The sequence below is a fragment of the Procambarus clarkii genome, chromosome 87 (assembly GCF_040958095.1).
Source record: "Procambarus clarkii isolate CNS0578487 chromosome 87, FALCON_Pclarkii_2.0, whole genome shotgun sequence".
In the NCBI taxonomy this organism is placed as follows: Eukaryota; Metazoa; Arthropoda; class Malacostraca; order Decapoda; family Cambaridae; genus Procambarus; species Procambarus clarkii.
In genome coordinates this window covers 2,150,240-2,171,876 of record NC_091236.1, presented here as the reverse complement: position 1 = coordinate 2,171,876, position 21,637 = coordinate 2,150,240, and the positions used below count along the sequence as shown (strand labels likewise).

At 41.8% G+C, this 21,637-nt stretch overlaps 1 protein-coding gene across 1 annotated transcript in view; it reads left to right on the top strand.

The window, feature by feature from the left end:
- Positions 1–822: 822 nt before the first annotated feature.
- The window catches only part of LOC138358852 (uncharacterized), a 64,196-nt gene continuing 43,381 nt past the window's right edge, over positions 823–21,637 (top strand). Inside the window, exons 1-2 of the mRNA XM_069317202.1 lie at positions 823–1,017; positions 5,593–5,805. Of these exons, the coding sequence (XP_069173303.1) occupies positions 923–1,017; positions 5,593–5,805 (308 nt within the window). The 5' untranslated portion in view covers positions 823–922. The remainder of the gene's footprint in view (positions 1,018–5,592; positions 5,806–21,637) is intronic.

Here is a 21,637-nt window from a genome sequence, read left to right as displayed (position 1 = left end):
ATAGCACCGGTAGGTAAAATTTCAGTTGTAACGCTTTCCCTTGGTCCTCTGTCGATAATGTTCACCACAGGGCTTGCCTACTTGATGTCCAACCCAAAACTTGTCCTGTCTTGAATGCTAATTTGAAATGATGCCAAGTACACATTCTTCACAAAATCACTAATATTCTTCCTTTGACTGAGTACAGTGAAACTTCCATACATAACAAAATGGACTTTCAGGTCTTTTCTGAACTTTCCAAACACTTTATTCTTGCAGCAGGAAATTTATGAAGTGACTATCAGGAAATTTATTTGGTGAAAGTTATTTTGTGTTTAAATTAATTATAACCTCTCTTTTTCATATTCAGATATGAGATATGAAACATGAAAAAGAGAGGTTATAATTAATTTAAACACAAAATAACTTTCACCAAATAGATTTCCTGATAGTCACTTCATAAATTTCCTGCGTGCATATTCATGCGATTGTTCAACTGCATACCTACCAGAATTGACTATACAGTAGAACAAATGCAACATGTTCTTGTGCCGCAGAACACATGCAATATGCTCTTGTGCATTAGAACAAATGCAACAGGCTCCTGATCAAAAACTTGAAAAATGCAAAATGCCATAAAACCAAAGCTTGACATGATAGGCAAAAAACAATATATATTTGTTTATATCAGTGATCCAAAATATGTTAAAAACAAGTGTCAGATCTTAGCAGAAAGTGAAAATATTTTGCCTAGTGTTATATATATTTATTTATGCTAAGTGCAGCTTAAGGGTTAAGTATATGAAGAAAATACTATTCTCTTTATTAGCACGACATGAAGGACTGCCTAGCGGGAATCTGGGTCCTCCGGCTCACTCTCCTGGTCTCACTTTTGGAGGCAGAGGTAGAATATCGTGCGGGAGGCGTTGACCTGGTGGGCAGGATGGTGGAGCAGGTATTGGGACAACACATGCTCCACTGCCACCTAGTGCTGATGGAGCAAACTCAGAAGAATTCTCTGTTACCTCAGATCGTCAGGTGAGACACTTAGTATTGTTATATACATGGAAAAAGTCTGTTAGATAGCGAAGATACTCGTAAATTGTTAATGAACATTCGCTAGCTATTGTGGATAGTTATCGTGATTCTGTGGTGGAGTTGACAGTGGTACTTGCCTAACGTTGACTACGGGAAAAAGAGATCAAGTTTTTTTTGTACCCGCCTTCCAGGCTTGTGTTATCTGTTGCGTTATAATTTATTATTCTACATGTTGAAATTCGTCGTCGAGTCTGGCCATCGTTATTTGGATGGAAATGGCTTCCAAACGTCTGCTGTCACTTTATTCTTCTTTTTGACCAATCGATCAAAGTGCAGCAGTGCATATCTTATATGTGCAGTGCTGAGACTCATAGTTTACACATACCACCTTCATCTTCTCCTACTTTCTCTCTATTTAATGATGCTGTCCTTATCTACATTATCTATTTATGTTTGTATCATGTATGTTGTGATTATATCCCTTTTGTTCTCCTCTCTAGGGTGACGATATTTAGCACTCTTAACCTGTTATCTTTCAATAATATTATTACAAACCTATTCACTTTTAACAAATAAATTGTGCTTCTCGAAGTGCGTATTGCAGGCTGTCGCTCTATATTCCAATATTTGTCTAATGTATTCTATAAAGATTGCTTTGAAAAAATTGTCATTTAAGTTATTAAATTACCTAAGGTTTTCCAGCCTCTCGCATATTGCCAAGTTTACCCTGTTTATTTGTGTCTCCGGAATTACTGATGGAATTAAATCAACTAGAAAATAGTTTTCTTGTTCTGAATCCTGTAGTTGTTTATCTCCTATCATAATGATATCTTTTGGTTTCTTTTACCCTTTCCCATTTAATTAGATTACATTTATTGTGAATGAATTCTAGCAACAATATGTTTACCCACTCTTGTATTAATATAACTTTCTGCAGTACACACAGAAATTACAAAAGCGTGATGCATCATATGAACAAATCCACAAGGGCCGTGATGAGGGTCCGAACCTACGTCCAGGATGATCCCAGATGCGCCTTAGTCGACTGCGCCACGACATGGTAAAAGAATTGCGATCTGGAGTGCTACTGCCCTACAGTATTCCAGGTTGCAATTATTTTACCATGTCGTGGAGCAGTCGACAAGGCATGTCTTGGATCATCCAGGACGTAGGTTCGAGCCCTCATCACTACCCTTGTTGATTTGTTCGTAACTTTCTGCAGTATTCTTTGGCTTATGCATTTCTCATTAGATTTCCATTGATGTCTACATTGTCATGCATGAGCTCACTCACTCGGATAGATAATGCATCGCGTTTATTTATGGTCTGACGCCTAGCTCACTCATTCGGTGTGAGTTTTTTTTCTTTGACAATTCAAAAGAATTAAGTCCTGTCGATGTTACGTTAATCGTAACTACCTCGCAAGAGAGGCAGACCTTAAACAGCAAGAGCTGTCAGTGGCAGATATTTAATCTTAAAGCCTAAGATCATAGGACCGCGGGAGCAAACCGCCAGGCGAAACCACACGGGTAACACCTGTCACTTAGGTCGCTGGCTCCTCCTAGTTGACAACTAATAAAGGGTAGCCGACGGATTCTCACTTCTTATTTATAGAAGTGTGGTGCTGTGCAATGGACTCGAGCTTTAGATACCGACTTAATATGAACATAAGCAGGCAAAGCGTTGCAGAACATGAAATGTGGGGCAGTAATATTGGAAGGTTTGACGTAAACGACCGTTTCTATAACAAAACAATTTATTCACAAAACAAGAACTAAAACTACTACACAGTGAATTTACGTTACTTTACTGTCACTCCAGTGGCACATTAAAGAGCAGCTAATCAACAGCCTGATGGACCCACGGTATCCTTATCCTGTCGTCGCTGACTGAACAATGACACTAACTGAACAAAGTGGTGCCCACTGGTGACGCAAGTTTGCAATCAATATTGTCACGGCTTCACGGTGACCAATACTATAATCACAAAACTTGACTGGCGCTCGCTGCCCACAACGAGGTACCAAGTAACAAGGCGGTTAATCCAAGAATGATAACCCCTTATAAAAATCTTACGTTAACACTTGTCTCTCAGGACAATCAACAACAAAAGTTACTCTAATTGAATTTAAACAATTACGTTAATACACACGTGTCACAACGACACTTAAATGGCAGCAATAACTCGTAAATCAATTAATTACATCAACTTGAAAGTCAAGTATTCGGTGAGTAATTCCCAATTAATTACTGAATACAACAGCCTATTAATTCAGACGAGTATTGACAAAGCCTACTGTCCCTCAACTGACAGTTCACTTCCGGTCTTACGACAAGATTACCTTAACGAGGGTAGACTACTCTACCACACACTATGTTCCAATACTCCGTGTAAACAACAACATCAACACCTGGTGAATTCACTAAGTGGCGGTTACTAATTATCTTTAATTAGCTACGAGTGCTTAATCACTCTGTCCGCCGAGAGAGCTGATCAGTCCAACGAATTACAGCAGCTTAATTACAGCGCAATTGACTCCGATCATAACAGACCGTCAACCCCTTACGTTAATCAATCAATTAACGACAGCTCGTTAAATCGTTAACACTATGTTAGTCTTCACTTGACAATTCCTCCACTGCGTGAACTTCACTGTGACTGTTGCCTTTACACGTCTCTACGTTAATCACAACAATGTTCAACGAACAAGTGACCTCGTTAAGTAAATCGTAACCCCCGGTGACGTTAACTGACTTTAATTCTCACGGAATCCTTCACAGTACACAACGCCTTCCACCAAGGACAAACTTGTCTACGGTTTACACACAATACAACACAGTACATCACAGTACATCCTTGCCACTCACGGCAAAACTTGTAAATGACTTTCCCCAGTAAATTATCCACCAATAATTCACACTTTACCACAACACAACAGTAAAATTTATAACCAAGGGAAACCTCCCTGTTACCACTTTCACTGCTGAAAAAGGAAATCAATTACAGCGAATTACATACACGGCACATAGAGAAAATAGCAGCAAATAACTCACTTTACTCTACCGTGTCTCTAGGTGTCCTCACACACGTCAAAAATCACAGTTGGGCCCAACCTCAACTTGATGACGGCAAACAGGGTAGACTCACACGTCTCCAATTCCCATTCACCTCACCAGGTGGTCCCAGGGACAGAGGACAGACGGAACACTGGGGGCGAACCCAGCTTCAGAGTTTTATTACCCAAAACGGAAACAGTGTACTTACATCAATCTCGCGGGCCCGCCACACACACACACACTCACATACACGTCAACCTCACACTCCCACTGCTGCTGCTGGATGATGACGTAGGCGTCCTCACTTCCTACACGTGGTCAGGTGGAGCACAGGTCCTAGACCACGGGGTTAGCTCCACACACAGAGACCAGGTGGCGCGGACACGCCGGCTTAGGCAGACCAGGGTGCGCGCACAACAGCAGGGATGCGGTACCACGCCCTTCCACTTGACACGGTACCCCATGATACGACGGTACACGGTGTTACACGGTACACGAGACCCGAGACGGAGTCCTCCACTGTTCTCTTGGTTTCCTCAGAATTAGGAACTTTAAGGTTTCTCTCATAACACTGAAACCTTCTCTAGCACGTCTCACTGCAGTACATTCAAGCACAGATACGAAAGACGGAGGATGTCACTTTCGTAGCCCGATAACTAACCGCCTCACTCAGTCCAGTTGCTCTAAGATGGCGTCCCACAATTATGCAGCTAGATGACAAGTTCACACTGTTCGGTACAAGCAACTTTCCGAACTACCAGATTCTTACGGACGGCACACGGAAAGATAGCAAGATGATAGGCGTGACTTTAGTAACGTTGCAGGCGGTATTTCCCGATGCTTGGCCTAGCTCGGAAAATTACGTCCTCTCATAGCAACGTTCTAGGTAAGAATGTTTTTTTCCCGCCAAGACTACGCCTGGGGTACCATGCGGTACCCCTCAGCGTCTTGACCAATCACGGTTCAGCATTCCTGAGGCCCAGGGGCCCTGGCCAATGGCGCACCTGCCCCATGACGCTACCCCCTCTCTCACGAGGTGGACACGTGATAGGGGGGGTGGTCTACAGCCGTTAACCCCCCATACCTCCCTCTCTACACTTGACTTGTACAAAAATTTCCCTGAAATCAACTCCCTGCTGTAATTTCCTTCACAGACCTGATACAGCGATCAGAATGACATCAATGGCTAGCAAATGTCATGGGCTGTCCAACGACACCCACCACGACTGTGGAAAAGTTATATTCAGAAAGTTGAATCACGGTGCACATCACTGGTGCACTATGCAATTTCGTACTTCATTCAGTGCACGAGAGAGCAGGAAAAATATGTCTCCTGACATTCGGAAAGATAATTTATATAAATTAGTAAATGATGTACTAGTCATAGGACCAATCCTTGAGTGACCCACCATTTATAATGCTTTCTTTCCTGCTAGAGCTCAGTTTATCAGTTCATTGTCTGTACAGGCATCCCAACATTCATGATGATGGTGAAGGCTGACCAGATGTGTGTTCCAGGGGCTTGTCTGGCGGTGTGGTGGTGGCGGACGCGCAGCAAGTGTTGTCTCAGGATCTGGCAGCAAGGGAGCAACTTCTACAGAGACTCTGGGGAGATTCAACCCGCAATTGTCGTGGCCTCCTCGTTTTTATTGACAGTTCTTTCAACCATACCAATATTGACAACTCTGCCAACCACACGCTTATTAATACCAGCATCAGTATGGCATTAAGGTATATTGTTTTCCTTTTGTTTTGATCATCAAGCATTTCAAAATATACATAATACAGTTATTAAAGAGTTTCAGGAAGATCTCTAATTATTAGTAAGTCTTCAAAAATACCTGTAGGAATGATTTATATTGACCATGTTTTTTCTGCAAAATTGCTATATACGCATTTTATATAATTATGGACATATATATAAATATATTGTTGAATATGATCGAAAGGGATTCTGAATCTGATCCTTGATTCTAATACAAAACTTGTCAATATTTCCTATTTTTTCCTTTAATGTCACGGGATGTTGAAAAATTTAATCTTTAAAGTTCATTTTCACACTTTATTACAGTCTGATGCCTAGGGATGCGTTTCGCATGGCACTCCTTACATTTTCAAAGACAAACTGACCTTGCTGTTTCTTTTTTGCTGTTTTAGATGTAGCAACTAATAACAAAAAGTTCCAAGTAGCATAGACAAGTAGCGTGAGCCAGTAATTGGAGGCTCTTTGCAGCAATTACCTGTATCAATAGCTGATACTACAGATCTGAGGAGGATGTGATGATGTGAAGAGATTATATATATAAATAAATATATATATATATATATATATATATATATATATATATATATATATATATATATATATATATAAATATATATATATATATATATATATATATATATATATATATATAAATATATATATATATATTAACCTATAAAGATAGGTTAAGTTAGGTTAGGTAGGGTTGGTTAGGTTCGGTCATATATCTACGTTAATTTTAACTCCAATAAAAAAAATGACCTCATACATAATGAAATGGGTAGATTTATAATTTCATAAGGATATATATATATATATATATATATATATATATATATATATATATATATATATATATATATATATATATATATATATAATCTTATAATTATAGGGAAGGGAGTACCACCTCTGGCTGGAAGAAGGGGGGCCCATAGCCTCGGAGGAAACCACACATAACGCATTGGAGGGAATGTAGGTCCCCTCCAATACAGTTTCTGTGTGCTTTTCTCCTACCACTTCCTTCCCTTTTTTTTTCCTTTACTGTGTATTTAAAGGTTACAAAACATACAAGACAAATGCCTAAAGGTTATGGATCTCTTGAAGCTCCTCCGCTTCTGGACAGGAACCGAGGACGCAGCAAGCATTTCCCCTCTGGATCGCTACTCTGAGACGCTGAAACAAAAAACTGGAAGCCCTTGGGTCTCTGGTGACGTCAATGAGCTTGGAACCCAATTCCTTGAGAAATCCCAAGGCACTCTTGCCCCAGGGGCCATGCGTCTCAGACGCTATGGGAACAAAGAGGTATTGACCTTCCAGTCGCCTGTACTTGAGTGATTTTGCTGTTTCCCTGTGGTTGGCCGCCCCACCTGCTTGATCAGCTCCGAAGTGTACATAGGTGTCAGCCAGGGTGGATACACATGTGTAGTCCCACACCGACTGTCTACCCTCCTTCCATGAGTATATGGTGATGCCATCAGGGCGAAGTGCGGGGAAATCCGGGTTTTGGACCCCTAGGATGCGAGGTTCTCTCTCCGCTGGGCACCTAGCTGAGACGAGGCTTCTCTTGATGATGTCATTGACCTCGTTGTGTCTTGCATGCCAGCCCTTTGTGCTTCCGCAATGCAACCCATGCAGTCCATATTGGTCTGCTTCCACCCTGTTGCAAATACACTTGTATTCAGTGTGAATTGGGGCACCAAGGCGGAGGGCCACTGCTACACGAAGGGATTCTGGATCTAGGCGCATGCCCATTGCAGACATGGGTACTGCCAGGAGGAAGTCTCCTGCATGGGAGGCACCCACTGCTCTGAGGCGGGCTTTCTCCTTGTCTGATGTTGCGACGCTGAGCATGGCATCAGCTACTTTTTCCACTAGAGGGTGGTCCCAGCCGGACTGTTTGTGTTGTTTTGTTGGCTCTATAATGGTTGCTGGGGCTGCAAGAACATTCCACTGATTTGAACATTCAGTGAAAGCAGGATCGTGTATTCCTGCTGAATCTCTCAGGGTTGCAGGTAAAATTTCTCTCTCTCTCTCTCTCTCTCTCTCTCTCTCTCTCTCTCTCTCTCTCTCTCTCTCTCTCTCTCTCTCTCTCTCTCTCTCTCTCTCTCTCTCTCTCTCTATCTATATATATATATATATATATATATATATATATATATATATATATATATATATATATATATATATATATATATATATATATATACATATATATATATATATATATATATATATATATATATATATATATATATATATATATATATATATATGTCGTACCTAGTAGCCAGAACGCACTTCTCAGCCTACTATGCAAGGCCCGATTTGCCTAATAAGCCAAGTTTTCATGAATTAAAGTTTTTTCGACTACCTAACCTACCTAACCTAACCTAACCTAACTGTTTTGGCTACCTAACCTAACCTATAAAGATAGGTTACGTTAGGTTAGGTAGGGTTGGTTAGGTTCGGTCATATATCTACGTTAATTTTAACTCCAATAAAAAAAAATTGACCTCATACATAATGAAATGGGTAGCTTTATCATTTCATAAGAAAAAAATTAGAGAAAATATAATAATTCAGGAAAACTTGGCTTATTAGGCAAATCGGGCCTTGCATAGTAGGCTGAGAAGTGCGTTCTGGCTACTAGGTACGACATATATATATATATATATATATATATATATATATATATATATATATATATATATATATATATATATATTAAATATGACCGAAAAAGTAAGATTAATAATTCAAACACGAATTTTCTCAATATTTCTTATGTTTCTTTTCACTGTCAATGGTAATTGAAAAATAAATTCTCCAAAATTCATTTTTTATTTCTAGTCTGACACGACACTTGAACGCGTTTCGTAATAACTTATTACATTTTCAAAGACTTTAGTTTACACACACACAACTATAACCTGAAAACACTAGGCAGAGTTCTACTATGCTATAATTTAAACGGCTTTCATTTTATATACCTGCATTTGGGTGAAGTAATATGTTACAACAGTTTTGGATGAGGTGAAAGCAAACTTTCAACACAAGACAGAACATGAAACAATGGGTATAACATTGGGTAAGTTAAAGGGAAGAATGGAAGTAACTGCAAAGGGCCTATTGGCAAATATTTCTTGATGCTTCTATATTGGTGCGAAGTCTTGAAGTGGGTAGAATATAGTTGTGCATTAATTGGCTGTTGATTGCTGGTGTTGACTTCTTGATGTGTAGTGCCTCGCAGATATCAAGCCGCCTGCTATCGCTGTATCTATCGATGATTTCTGGGTTTTTTGTTAAGACTTCTCTGGTGATGGTTTGGTTGTGGGAAAAGATTATATGTTCCTTAATGGAGCCCTGTTGCTTATGCATCGTTAATCGCCTGGAAGGAGATGTTGTTGTCTTATCTATATACTGAGTTCTTTGAGGCTTACAGTCCCCAAGTGGGCATTTGAAGGCATAGACGACATTGATCTCTTTTAAAGCGTTCTGCTTTGTGTCTGGAGAGTTTCTCATGAGTAGGTTGGCCGTTTTTTTGGTTTTATAGTAAATCGTCAATTGTATCTTCTGATTTTTGTCTGTAGGGATAACGTTCCTATTAACAATATCTTTCAGGACCCTTTCCTCCGTTTTATGAGCTGTGGAAAAGAAGTTCCTGTAAAATAGTCTAATAGGGGGGTATAAGTGTTGTGTTAGTTGTCTCTTCAGAGGTTGCATGGCGTTTCACCTTCCTTCTTATGATGTATTCAACGAAACCATTGGAGAAGCCGTTGTTGACTAGGACCTGCCTTACCCTACAGAGTTCTTCATCGACTTGCTTCCATCCTGAGCTGATGGAAGCATCCGAAATAATTGATAAATACAATGACAATAGATGATTAGACATCATTGAAGCAAGGCATATCATGAAATCTAGACCAGAAATTAATAACCAGCTAATACACAGTTACACTACCCACTTCAAGACCCCGGGCCAATGCAGAAACAGAACCGAATGACCCTGCAACAGGAACGGAAGCAACCAGAAAAACATGTCATGAATATCTAAATTGGGTTTTGAAATTGTCAAAAGATTGGCAGATGCAGTTTAATGCTGACCTATGTAAAGTTTTGAGGCTAGGTAATGATTATAGATCACAAGATACGAGCTAGATGGTGTTGAGATTGCGAAGTCGAATTGCAAAAAGGATCTGGGAGTTATCATTTGTAAGAATTTAAAACCAAAGGATCAATGCATGAATGCTCGTAATAAGGCAAATAGGACGCTGGGATTTATTAATCGAAGCGTTAGTAACAAGACACCTGGTGTGGTTCTTCAGATATATCTTGCTCTGATTAGTCCCCATTTAGATTACGCAATTGTTCTTGACAGTCAAATCTTGGTAGTCTCACGACTACCAAGATATTTGTACAGTCGTATGGTCCAGTGGTTAAGGCACCAGGTACGCCAAGGTGCATTGTGCTCCTGGCTGTCTGGGTTTGAATCCTTCCAGGGTGTGGAGCTTTCAGTTGCATATTTCCTTGGGAACCATCCAAAGTTGTTCACATTTGTGTTGCTCTCGTGGCCCCAAAAAGTGAGGTGATTCCATGAAATATCTATGCCCGAGTTGACTATCGAGTGCTGTCGGATCTTGAATGAAATAGTCTCAAGACTACCAAGATTTTTGTACAGTGATATTGTTTGGTGGTTAAGGTGCCGGGAATGCCAAGGTGCATAGCGCTCCTTGCTGTACGAGTTCGAATCCTTCTGGGGTATAGAGTTTTCAGTTGCATCTTGGTTTGGGGACCATTCAAGCTTTATCGCATATGTGTTGCTCACGTGGCCCCAAAAAATGAGGTTATTAGAGAAATATCTGTGCCCAAGCTTGCCACCAAGTGTTGTCGAAATGTTGGGGAAAATAGCCACGGTTACCAATGTCTTGTGAACAGTCACGGTGGTCGACTGGTTACTGCACCAAGTACGCCATTTGCATTGTGTTCCTGGCTGTCTGGGTTTGAATCCTTCTGGGGTGTGGAGTTTTCAGTTGCATATATGCTTGGGGACTATTCAAGCTTGTTTGCATCTATCTATCTATCTATCTATATATATATATATACATATATATATATATATATATATATATATATATATGTCGTACCTAATAGCCAGAACGCACTTCTCAGCCTACTATTCAAGGCCCGATTTGCCTAATAAGCCAAGTTTTCATGAATTAATGTTTTTTCGTCTACCTAACCTACCTAACCTAACCTAACCTAGCTTTTTTTTGGCTACCTAACCTAACCTTACCTATAAATATAGGTTAGGTTAGGTTTGGTTAGGTTCGGTCATATATCTACGTTAATTTTAACTCCAATAAAAAAAAATTTACCTCATACATAATGAAATGGGTAGCTTTATCATTTCATAAGAAAAAAATTAGAGAAAATATATTAATTCAGGAAAACTTGGCTTATTAGGCAAATCGGGCCTTGCATAGTAGGCTGAGAAGTACGTTCTGGCTATTAGGTACGACATATATATATATATATATATATATATATATATATATATATATATATATATATATATATATATATATGTATATATATATATATATATATATTGGTGTATACTGGCAGCAGGTTTTCTTTCAAACATGTTTCATTGAATATGACCGCATATTCTGTATTTATTATTTTCTGGTTTAGGGCTTCTATCCCTCTAACTATTTTCTTAGCATCAGGGCTTAATTGAAATAGGAGTTCTCCAAAACTCATTTTCGTACTTTTAAGGTGAAGAAAAGAAGTGATTTACTATAGAGTGTATTACACTTATTTGTATAATTTGCACGACGTTTCGAACCTCCATGGTTCATTCTCAAGTGAACAGATCTTACAATACTAGTTGATTTTATACCCGCATTAGGTCAGGTGATAATACAATGAAGGTGAAAACATGGGGGGATACATAAGGGATAAACATAGGGGCTGCAGAAGGCTTATTGGCCCATACGAGGCATCTCCTATCTAAACACAAAGATTAATCCAGTGTAATTGGCCTGTTATGTTGGACATTGTCTTCTGTGTTGGCATCGATATGTTCTTGTCTTGTCCTTACTCTCATGGTGGGTAGAGTAAATAGTTCCGTGATTTGGGTGTTCATGGTAGGTCGCTCTATTCTTATGTGAATTGCCTCAAGAATCAAAAATTTGTAATCTTCTTGAATCTTGGGTTTTGTCTATTTTGTCTAAAAGCACTACTCCTAACCAAAACATAAACCTGATAATATTCTACAAAACCAAGAAGACTTCCGAACTCCTTATCAAAAACAGCCCGAAGCCGACGGAGAACCCTCTACAGCAGTCAAGCGTTGTATACATGTACACTTGCCCCCACGAAGGATGTAACCTTCAATGTAAGTACATAGGTATGACGTCGACCAAGCTGACGAGGCGTTTGACATGCCATCTTCAATCTGGTGCCCCTAGGAATCACATGAGACAAGCCCATGACATTACTCTAACAAGAGAAATGTTGAACAAGAATACTTGCATAATAGACAAAACCCAAAATTCAAGAAGATTACAAATTCTTGAGGCAATTCACATAAGAATAGAGCGACCTACCATGAACACCCAAATCACGGAACTATTTACTCTACCCACCATGAGAGTAAGGACAAGACAAGAACATATCGATGCCAACACAGAAGACAATGTCCAACATAACAGGCCAATTACACTGGATTAATCTTTGTGTTTAGATAGGAGATGCCTCGTATGGGCCAATAAGCCTTCTGCAGCCCCTATGTTTATCCCTTATGTATCCCCCCATGTTTTCACCTTCATTGTATTATCACCTGACCTAATGCGGGTATAAAATCAACTAGTATTGTAAGATCTGTTCACTTGAGAATGAACCATGGAGGTTCGAAACGTCGTGCAAATTATACAAATAAGTGTAATACACTCTATAGTAAATCACTTCTTTTCTTCACCTTAAAAGTACGAAAATGAGTTTTGGAGAACTCCTATTTCAATTAAGCCCTGATGCTAAGAAAATAGTTAGAGGGATAGAAGCCCTAAACCAGAAAATAATAAATACAGAATATGCGGTCATATTCAATGAAACATATATATATATATATATATATATATATATATATATATATATATATATATATATATATATATATATATATATATATATGTATATATATACATTGTGATGGTAAAATGGCTAAGAGCAGTGGCTTAGGGCAGATAGAATGTAAGGCACATATAAAAAAGTAAAAACTAATTAAAATATCGCTGCTAAGTTGACTTCTTCACAGTGTGGTAAATACTGGAAATGAACAAATTTAAATACATTAGTATGAAAAATTAAAACTAAAATAGTTCTAAAAACTAAATTCTATAACTAAAAATAGTTCCAACAAGACTTGGCTTACTTACAAGGAGCAAAATATAAAAAAAAAAACAATCAAACAGACAAGTTAACGTTACGTTAGAGAACAGAAAATAAAAAGTGCTGAAAATACTTTAGTACAAAGGTTTAGATCTACCACCACACAGAGTAGTTTGAGCGCAGAGAACATTCTGACTGGAGGCAGGTGGCTGGCTTTTATATATACAGGATAGTGAACGTCCAGGTGGCGCTGTTGTAACGATAACTGGGAGCAGGCAACTAGAAACGAGCAAGGTGTTTGTTCACCAGCCACTTGCGTGATCGTGGTGACGCCAGGTATGCTGGGGGAAAGGGGAGGAAGAGGACTAGGGTTTAGAGAGTGATAGAATCTAGTCTAGATACACAATTGTTGTTGCCGTTGCTTGTTAATTCTCTATTCATGAACATGCAGACGTTCCATGGTTGAACAGGCGATGATGGAATAGGCTCAATATCCTTCTCAAGGGAGATCTCGTGACAACTCACCCCCGAAGCCTGTTCCTATTGCCTGTTCGAATGCAGTGGAGAGTTGAGTTGAAGTGGAAGAGTCCACCTCGTGGACTCGGGAAAGCGCGTCGGCGACGACGTTGTCTGAGTCCTTGATAAAAAATATGTTGATGTTGTAGTTCTGCAGATACAAGGCCCAGCGTAGTAGACGCTGGTTGGAGAACTGGGCCTGCTGCAGAAACCGGAGAGGATTATGGACCGTATAGATGTTGATGGGATTGTACATAGGGTTCATAATGTTTTATGCATAAGATGAATGCCAGTAACTCCTCAATGGTGCTGTAGTTCCTTTGATGAGGTTTCAGCTTGTAGCTGTAGTATCTGACAGGAAGGATTTCTTTGCCACACTGTTGCATGAGAACACCCTCAGTGCTGCTGGCGTCGACATTGAGGACGAAGGACTTCGTAACATCTGGCGAGGTGAGAATGGGATTAGTACATAGAGTCTTCAGTTGTTCAAAAACAATTGCCTGTGAAGTTGTCCAATGATATCATTGTTTAGGGCTGGTCAGCTTAATCAAAGATGTCGTTACTGTACTGAAGTTTTTGCAGAATCAACGATAGTATGACGCTAGACCTAGGAAGCGGATGAGCTGCTTCCTGGTGGCAGATTGAGGGTAATGCTGAATGACTTGTAGATGGACATTTAGTGGAGCTAGGCTCCCACTTCCTATAACATGACCAAGGTAGCGTACTTTACTTTTGGAGAAGGTGGACTTGCCCAAGTTAATGGTGAGGCCGGCTTTGAGGAGCTTGTTGAACAACCGTTGCAGCTGGAGCAGGTGATCGTTCCAGTTGTGGGTTGCCACAACGATGTCATCCAAGTAGGCGTAGGTGTTGTCAAGGCCCTGGATGACGGTGTTGACAGCTCTCTGAAAAGTGGCTGGGGCATTACACAGTCCAAAAAGAAATCGCTCATACCTAAACAGACCAAAGGGAGTGATAAAGGCAGAAATCTGCTTACCCTGCTCCGTTAGACTAATTTGGTAGTAGCCCTTCAACAAGTCAATCTGTGAAAGATAAGTGGCATTACCGATGGCGTCAAGGATATCATCAATTCGTGGCAGGGGAGAAGGAGTCCTTGATGGTGACAGCATTTAATTTGCGAAAATCAGTACACAACCTTACCTTGCCATGTGGCTTTGGTACCAAGATACAAGGTGAAGCCCGAGGGGACTCGCAAGGTGTCGCCAGCTCATGGTCGAGGAGGTACTGTACTTCAGCAAACATAGCTTCCTTCTTCTGCTGGCTAATGCGGTAAGATGGTTGGCGTATAGGCATCGTACTAGGAAGTAGCTTGATGTCTTGTTGTACTATCGTACACTCCTTTGGAACACCTTTGAACATCTCCAGGTGTTGGTCGAAGGCTTTGATGAGAGGAGCACTGTGTGGATCCTTAAAATAATGTGGAAGATCTTTTAGGATTTCCGAGTTAGAGGGCACGGAATCAATGTCCGTATTTTCGGGAGGACACGCAGGGTAGGTCTCACTGTGAAGATAAGTTTCCTTGAAGGTGGAGAGGGACATTAACACAGTGGGAGGTTTACCTTGGTACTGCTTCAAGAGGTTGATGTGGCACAGCTGGGTCTTCCACCGCCTATCTGGAGTCTCTAGAACATAGTTGTAATTATTCCGGCATTATTGACGCGGTAAGGCTCTGAGAATTTGCTTTGAAAAGGAGAAGCTGGGATAGGAAAATATGCTAGGATGAAGTCTCTTACATTAAACTTTCTTATTCTATTCATCAAAATGGGTCTTCATTTTAATCTGAGAATTGATTAAATTGCTACTGGCAAACTTGTGCACTCTTTCAAGAATGTGCCTCAAGTTTTGAAGAAACTGGGACACATTAAGTGAATCACTGAAGGTGTTAGAGAGAAGCGAGTCTTTAAAGGCTTTGAGGGGGGTACAACACTTACGGCCGTAGAGCATCTCATAAGGAGACACTCCTAGGGAGTGTCAATTGGAAGACTTCTGAAAATTCACATTATAAGATCAAGTTGTTTATCCCAGTCTTTCTCGGTGTCAATACAAAATCTCTTCAGGAGTGACTTTATAGTCTGATGACTACGTTCTAGGGATCCCTGTGAAGCAGGATGATAGGGGCTGGACAGTACCTGATTTATGTGAAATTCCTCCAACGTTTTCTTGAAGAAGTCACTGGTGAAGTTGGTGCCGCAATCACTATATTATCTTTGGAAATCCGTACTGGGTGAAGATCTTCAGGAGCTGTTTTACAACTGTAGCAGCCGTAATGTTCTTAACAGGAACTGCTATGGGGAACCTGGTAGTTGGACGTACGGTAGTGATGATATACATATTGCTGGAACGGGTCCTGGGTAAAGGACGAACAAAGTCAAATATAAGTTTACTGAAGGGTTCCGAAGGCACTGGGATAGGAATCAGAGGTGCCTTGGGAATAGGAATGTTCGGTTTTCCTGCCATCTGACACGTGTGGCAAGCATGCACAAAGGATTTAACATCTTGAACCATATCTGGCCAGTAGTAGTTCTGTTTTAAGGCGTTGCAGGTCTTGTTAAAGCCGTAGTGTGAAAGTGAGCCATGGGCCAGACGCAATATATCTGGTAGTAGGCTGGTGGGAACCACCAGTTGGTTGACATTAGCCCAATCGTCGTCCTCCTTCAATTTGCTGGGTCTGTATCTGCGGTAGAGTATTTTGTTCTCTACAAAGAACCCAGGGATACAGTCTGATTTTGTCTCTGTCTGAAGAATAAAGATTTTAAGGAGGGATTCTCTCTGTGCAACTTACGGAACTCCAGCATGGTGAGATTCGGTGGAAGGCTCTGAGAATCTTGAGGGACAGCTGCAGCAGCTGGTTCCGGGAGTGTGGCTTGTACGCGTGTCATCACCAGGACAGGATGGGAGACGTCCTCGGAATCATTAGTTGATGGGACCTCCTCTACGAAAAATTTCATGATCGTATTTTCCACAGATGAGTCACATAACTGGAGTTCTTCGGTGATGATGACGTTTGAAGGTTGTTGATCTTCTGCCAAGTCGTTGCCCAGGAGAAGTTGAACTCCTGGCACGGGGAAAGGCTTTTCCCCGGATAGCGACTTGGACTTCACCTTGAATGAACGAACAATCCAGGGGGACTTTTGCAAGGGGATAAGGGGTAGGTGCAGTGAGGTCGGTGATGAGGACGGTCTCTCCGGTGGTGACTTAAGAGGTATCGATTGTGGAGCAGCTGTTTCCCTTAAGATGTTCACTTTGAACCTTCCATCCGAAGCTTCACCGCTGGCAGAGACAGTTCCGGAGTACAGATGTGTTGAAGAGAGAGAGATCAGTGGTTGAAACATGAATATTCATAATAGGCTTACTGGTTCTCGGAGGCGTCTTGGGTTTAGGGGTTTCACTGGTGCCCTTGTTCTGGGACTTAGCACACTTTTCTATGGTATGTTCATAGATTCTGCAGTATTTGCAATACAACGAGTTCACATTGCTGATACTCACTTTTGCAGGACAAGACCAAGATGTCTTACTAGAAGGTGTGTCGGATGATACTTTGTGAATGAGACTTTAAGAGTCAGCCCAACTGAACACATCTAGTAAGGTCGGTTTCTTCCTTGTCCGCAAGGTAGAGACATACAGGAGTAGGTACACGACGAAGGAATCCTCCACCAAGATGAGGTTGAATTGTTCTATAAATGAGGAGACTTGTGCTGCTTCCAGCCACTTCATGAAATACCTTTTCTTATTATTAGCGAACTCTAGGCAAGTATTAGCACTGGTTTTAATGTAGTCTCTAAACTTACGTCTGTACTTCTCTATGGAGAGGAGATAGGCGTCAAGTACTGCCTATTTCAACATTTTGTAGTTGGTTTCTGAAGGAATAGTACTGAGGGTTAAGGTGAGATATCTGTCTCACAGATACCTATCTTACTCCTACCTGTCAAATGAGACTTTATAAGTACAGACCACTGGTCTTCAGGCCAGCTGAACTGGTTAGCAAAACCCTCAAATGAAGTAAAGAACGCATCTATCTCTGTCTCGTCAAAAGACGGCATCAGCTTTATTGCATGAGAAAGATTGAAATGTACCAGGAGGTTAGCTTCTGTTTCCTTGCGCCGATTGATGTGTGTGGTTTCCATGTCAAGCTCTTTACATCGTTGTTCTAGAGCGATGGCTGCTTGTTTTTCCGCAGCTTGTTTTTGAATTTCGGCTTGTTTCTTCTCATGTTCACGCTGGATTTCAAGTTCCCGTTCTCTTACCTGGAGAGATTCCTGTTCACGCTCACATTGGAGTTCAACTTGTTCCTTTTGGAGAGCAGCTTGCTCCCTCTCATGTTCACGCTGGAGTTTCATTTCACTTTCTCTCCTTTGGAGGGCTTCCTTCTCAAGGGCAGCTTGCTCCTTCAGACGTTCTAGAGTGGCGAGCTCTATCTTCATCTTCATGGCTGCCAAGGCGCTCTTATCTGCAATTAAGTGTTGTTCATGAGTCTCAGATGTAATATGATCATTGTCTAATAGATAGTCCAAAAAAAGATTATGAAGATCAGTTTTAGTGGCTTCATGTGGGGCAGTGATGCTGTACGTATTTACAAGAGCTAATAACTCCGCCTTGGTGGCACGAACTAGTGTGCCCACTTCATCTTCTGGAGTACGCCGGAACGCGGCTAGGCGAAACATGGTAAATGAAATGATAGCAAATAATATGCAAAGAAAATACCTCAGATGATGTACCAAAACTTGAGATGTCAGACTGACAGGATGACGTGGCAGCTGTAAACTATCTGGTTTAAACTTAATAGTCAAGATTACATCAATTAACTTTTAGTAATTGAATTGATTACTTAGATCAAAAGGTGAAACGAAGTGTTTCGAGGACGTAGGGAATCTTTTACCTGGTAAACTATATGGCGAGGAAAAGGGCAAGAGGGATTATACTTGAATTGTGAAACAAAATTGTTTCAAAAAGTAGTCCAAAAAATGTAGGGATTTCTTACCTGGTCTCTAAATGACGAGAAGAAAGGTTAGAGGTGTCCTACTAAAACTAGATAGTACTTACAGATTTATCTCGCTTTGTGTTCTGGAAAAGAATGGTAACTCCCTTCCTGTGCAAGTACCATATTCTCTGACCGACACGTAGGGGGTGCGGAAAGTGTCAATTAATGATGAGAACTACTTGTATGGGTCCCAACCGTACAGCGTAGTCCTGAATGCTAGAGGAACTATGGTCCCCGTGTCCTACGTTAGGGTTGCAAAGAAATAGGCGTATTAGCCCGGAGACAGACCAAAGTACCAGGGTACCAAAGGGAATGATCTGCCGTAGTGAGAAATTCTCCTGTAGGGACGAGAATAAGGTGGAAATCACAGGATATAACAAAGATTATTAGACAACCAATTAAGAGTATGAATGTGGCCACAAGACACCCACATAATCCAAAGTCAATCCAACAGTCATAAATTGTTACACTGCTTGTAAACAGCATTAGGCACCATTAAAAATACTCAAAATAGGAGTTCTGAAAAGTCAAAGACAAACCTGTATTAAAGTCAAATACAATTAACGACAACGTTAAGTAAAGAGTTTAGGAGCATACTTGGACACGACTCCTAGGACAGGCCCCCAAATTATATGTGATGGTAAAATGACTAAAAGCAGTGGCTTAGGGCAGATGGAAGGCATGGCACATAAAAAAACGTAAAGAAAATTAAAATAAAACTGCTAGGCTGACTTTTTTACAGTGTGATAAAAGGCAGGATAAAATACAGGAAATGGAAAAATTTAAATACTTTAATATGAAAAAAATAACTTTAACAAATAACAATATTAAAAATAGTTCCATCAAGACTTGGCTTACTTACAAGGTGCAAAATATAAAAAACAATCAAACAGACAAGTTGACGTTACGTTAGAGAACAAAAAATAAATGGTGCTGAAAATAACTCAAAGGCTTAGATCCACCACCACACAGGGTAGTGTGAGAGTAGAGGTAGCCGTATGAGCACAGAAAATATTTTGACTGGAGGTGGCTGGCTGGCTTCTATATATACAGGACTGCCCTCCCTGCTGTTCCTGGTGGTGTGGACGTAGCGCTTTTGTGATGGGCGGCCATCTTCCCCCTGTAGTGAGGGTCAACTCCACAGGTTTGAAGTTTACTGGCCGTGTAGGGTACCCTCTCGTGGAGTTGGTCATGAGTGACATGCTCAAGGTCCCGGTCATGGACGTCTACGGTGTTGAGCTGGTCACTGCTCGCCGTGTGATCATCAAGTTTGTGGGAGAGGCAGTGTACCGTGACTTTCTCTGACGGTACGAGGGGCGTACTTTGCAGCTGCAGGATGCAACGGGTCTGTTGCCATTTCGGACTGCAGCGGTGCAGTGACGTATGTGAGTGTCCATGGTGCCCCCATGGAATTTCCTGAGACCCTCCTCCGGCACTTCTTCCAGAGATATGGCCCCGTCGTCAGTGTCCGGATGCACTCACTATCTTCTGGGAAATATTCGGGTGTGAAGACCAACATTCGTACCCTCGGGGTGTGACTGAGGTCGGACATTCCATCCTTTTTTCGGATTTTTTGGGTACTATGTGCGGGTGTATGTACTCGATGCTCCCGTGGGCCTTCCCGGTGCTCCTTGTGGGGCGTCGCTGTCTTCTTCGTCTTCGGCTGATGCACCTGGCTCTGTGTCCTCGCCTCAGGTCCCAGATGTGCTTGGTGTTGGGGTGGCTGCGGAGCCTCCTGCTGTGTGTGGCCCGGTTCCCCCTGTGGTAGAGGCTGCTGCAGGTCTGCGTCGGGCGTCGGTTCGTCCAGCTGGTGGTGCCCGTGTTTCTGGATCAGCTTCCCGCTCTGACAATATCCGGCCGGAGCCCAAACATTCCCGGCTTTCGTCTTCTGCCTGGGCCGATGTTGGGGACTTCAGTGACTATGGAGTGTTGACGGTGTGGATCCGGATGCGTCGTTGTCTCCGCGGTTGGTGGTGGCGGAGGTCCATGTGCCTGCTGGTGCTGGTGCCCGTGTCTCGGGACTACCATCTGTTCCTTCACCGCCAGGGGTCTCTCCTCATTGGAGTGTGGTGTCTTCCGCTACCGGAGATAGTGTGGATGCTGGTGCTGGGCGTGGCCTGGTAGTGGCTTTGAGAAAGGATACACGCCGCCCTGGTTCCCTGCAGTCGTCTGGTGGTGTGCCCGTGGCCGCTGGTGCCCCTGTGGTGGTGCCCTATGTCCGGCCCCCTCCTGTGAGGATGCGAGTTGGGGACCTGGAGGATAAGTTGCCGGCATCTGTGATGCCGCCGGGTCACTGGGCATTGATTGCCGAGTTCATGCTGGCTGAAAGGCCGGAGAGCTTTCATGGTGGGCAGGTTCCATGCGTGTGGGATAGAGTGGCGGTTACTCGCCTCCGGAGTGATACCATCTGGGTCCCCTGTTTGCGGGTGTTGGCTGCCAGGATTCCGGATGAAATGGCGTCCCTGGTGGGTGGTCTTGACCCATGGAGGTGGCTGAGTTGGGTGGCGTTCAATATGCGGTTCCCCCGGGTCATGTTCCCTGGCAAATATGTCAGCTGATTTTCTGTTTTTTTGCTAAATGTAGTGTTGTGTGCCCCTATGGCGTTTTGTTTGCCCTAATGTATTATGTGCCCGTGCCTCTCCCTTATTTGTTGTGAGGCCGGTGTTTTGGTGGGAGTGTTTTTATTCCTGTATTTGCTTTTGTGTTGTTACTTTGCCCTGTGTGTTCCGAAACATTCATGCTTTGAGTGTTGGGATTGTTTGTTGTATGCTGTGCTTTCTTGTTGTATTTCGTGTTGTTCATATTGATGTACTTTGTTTATCGGTCCTTCAAGCCGGTGATTTTGTTTGTTTTATTCTATACTGGTATAATGTTTTATAACGTTATTATGT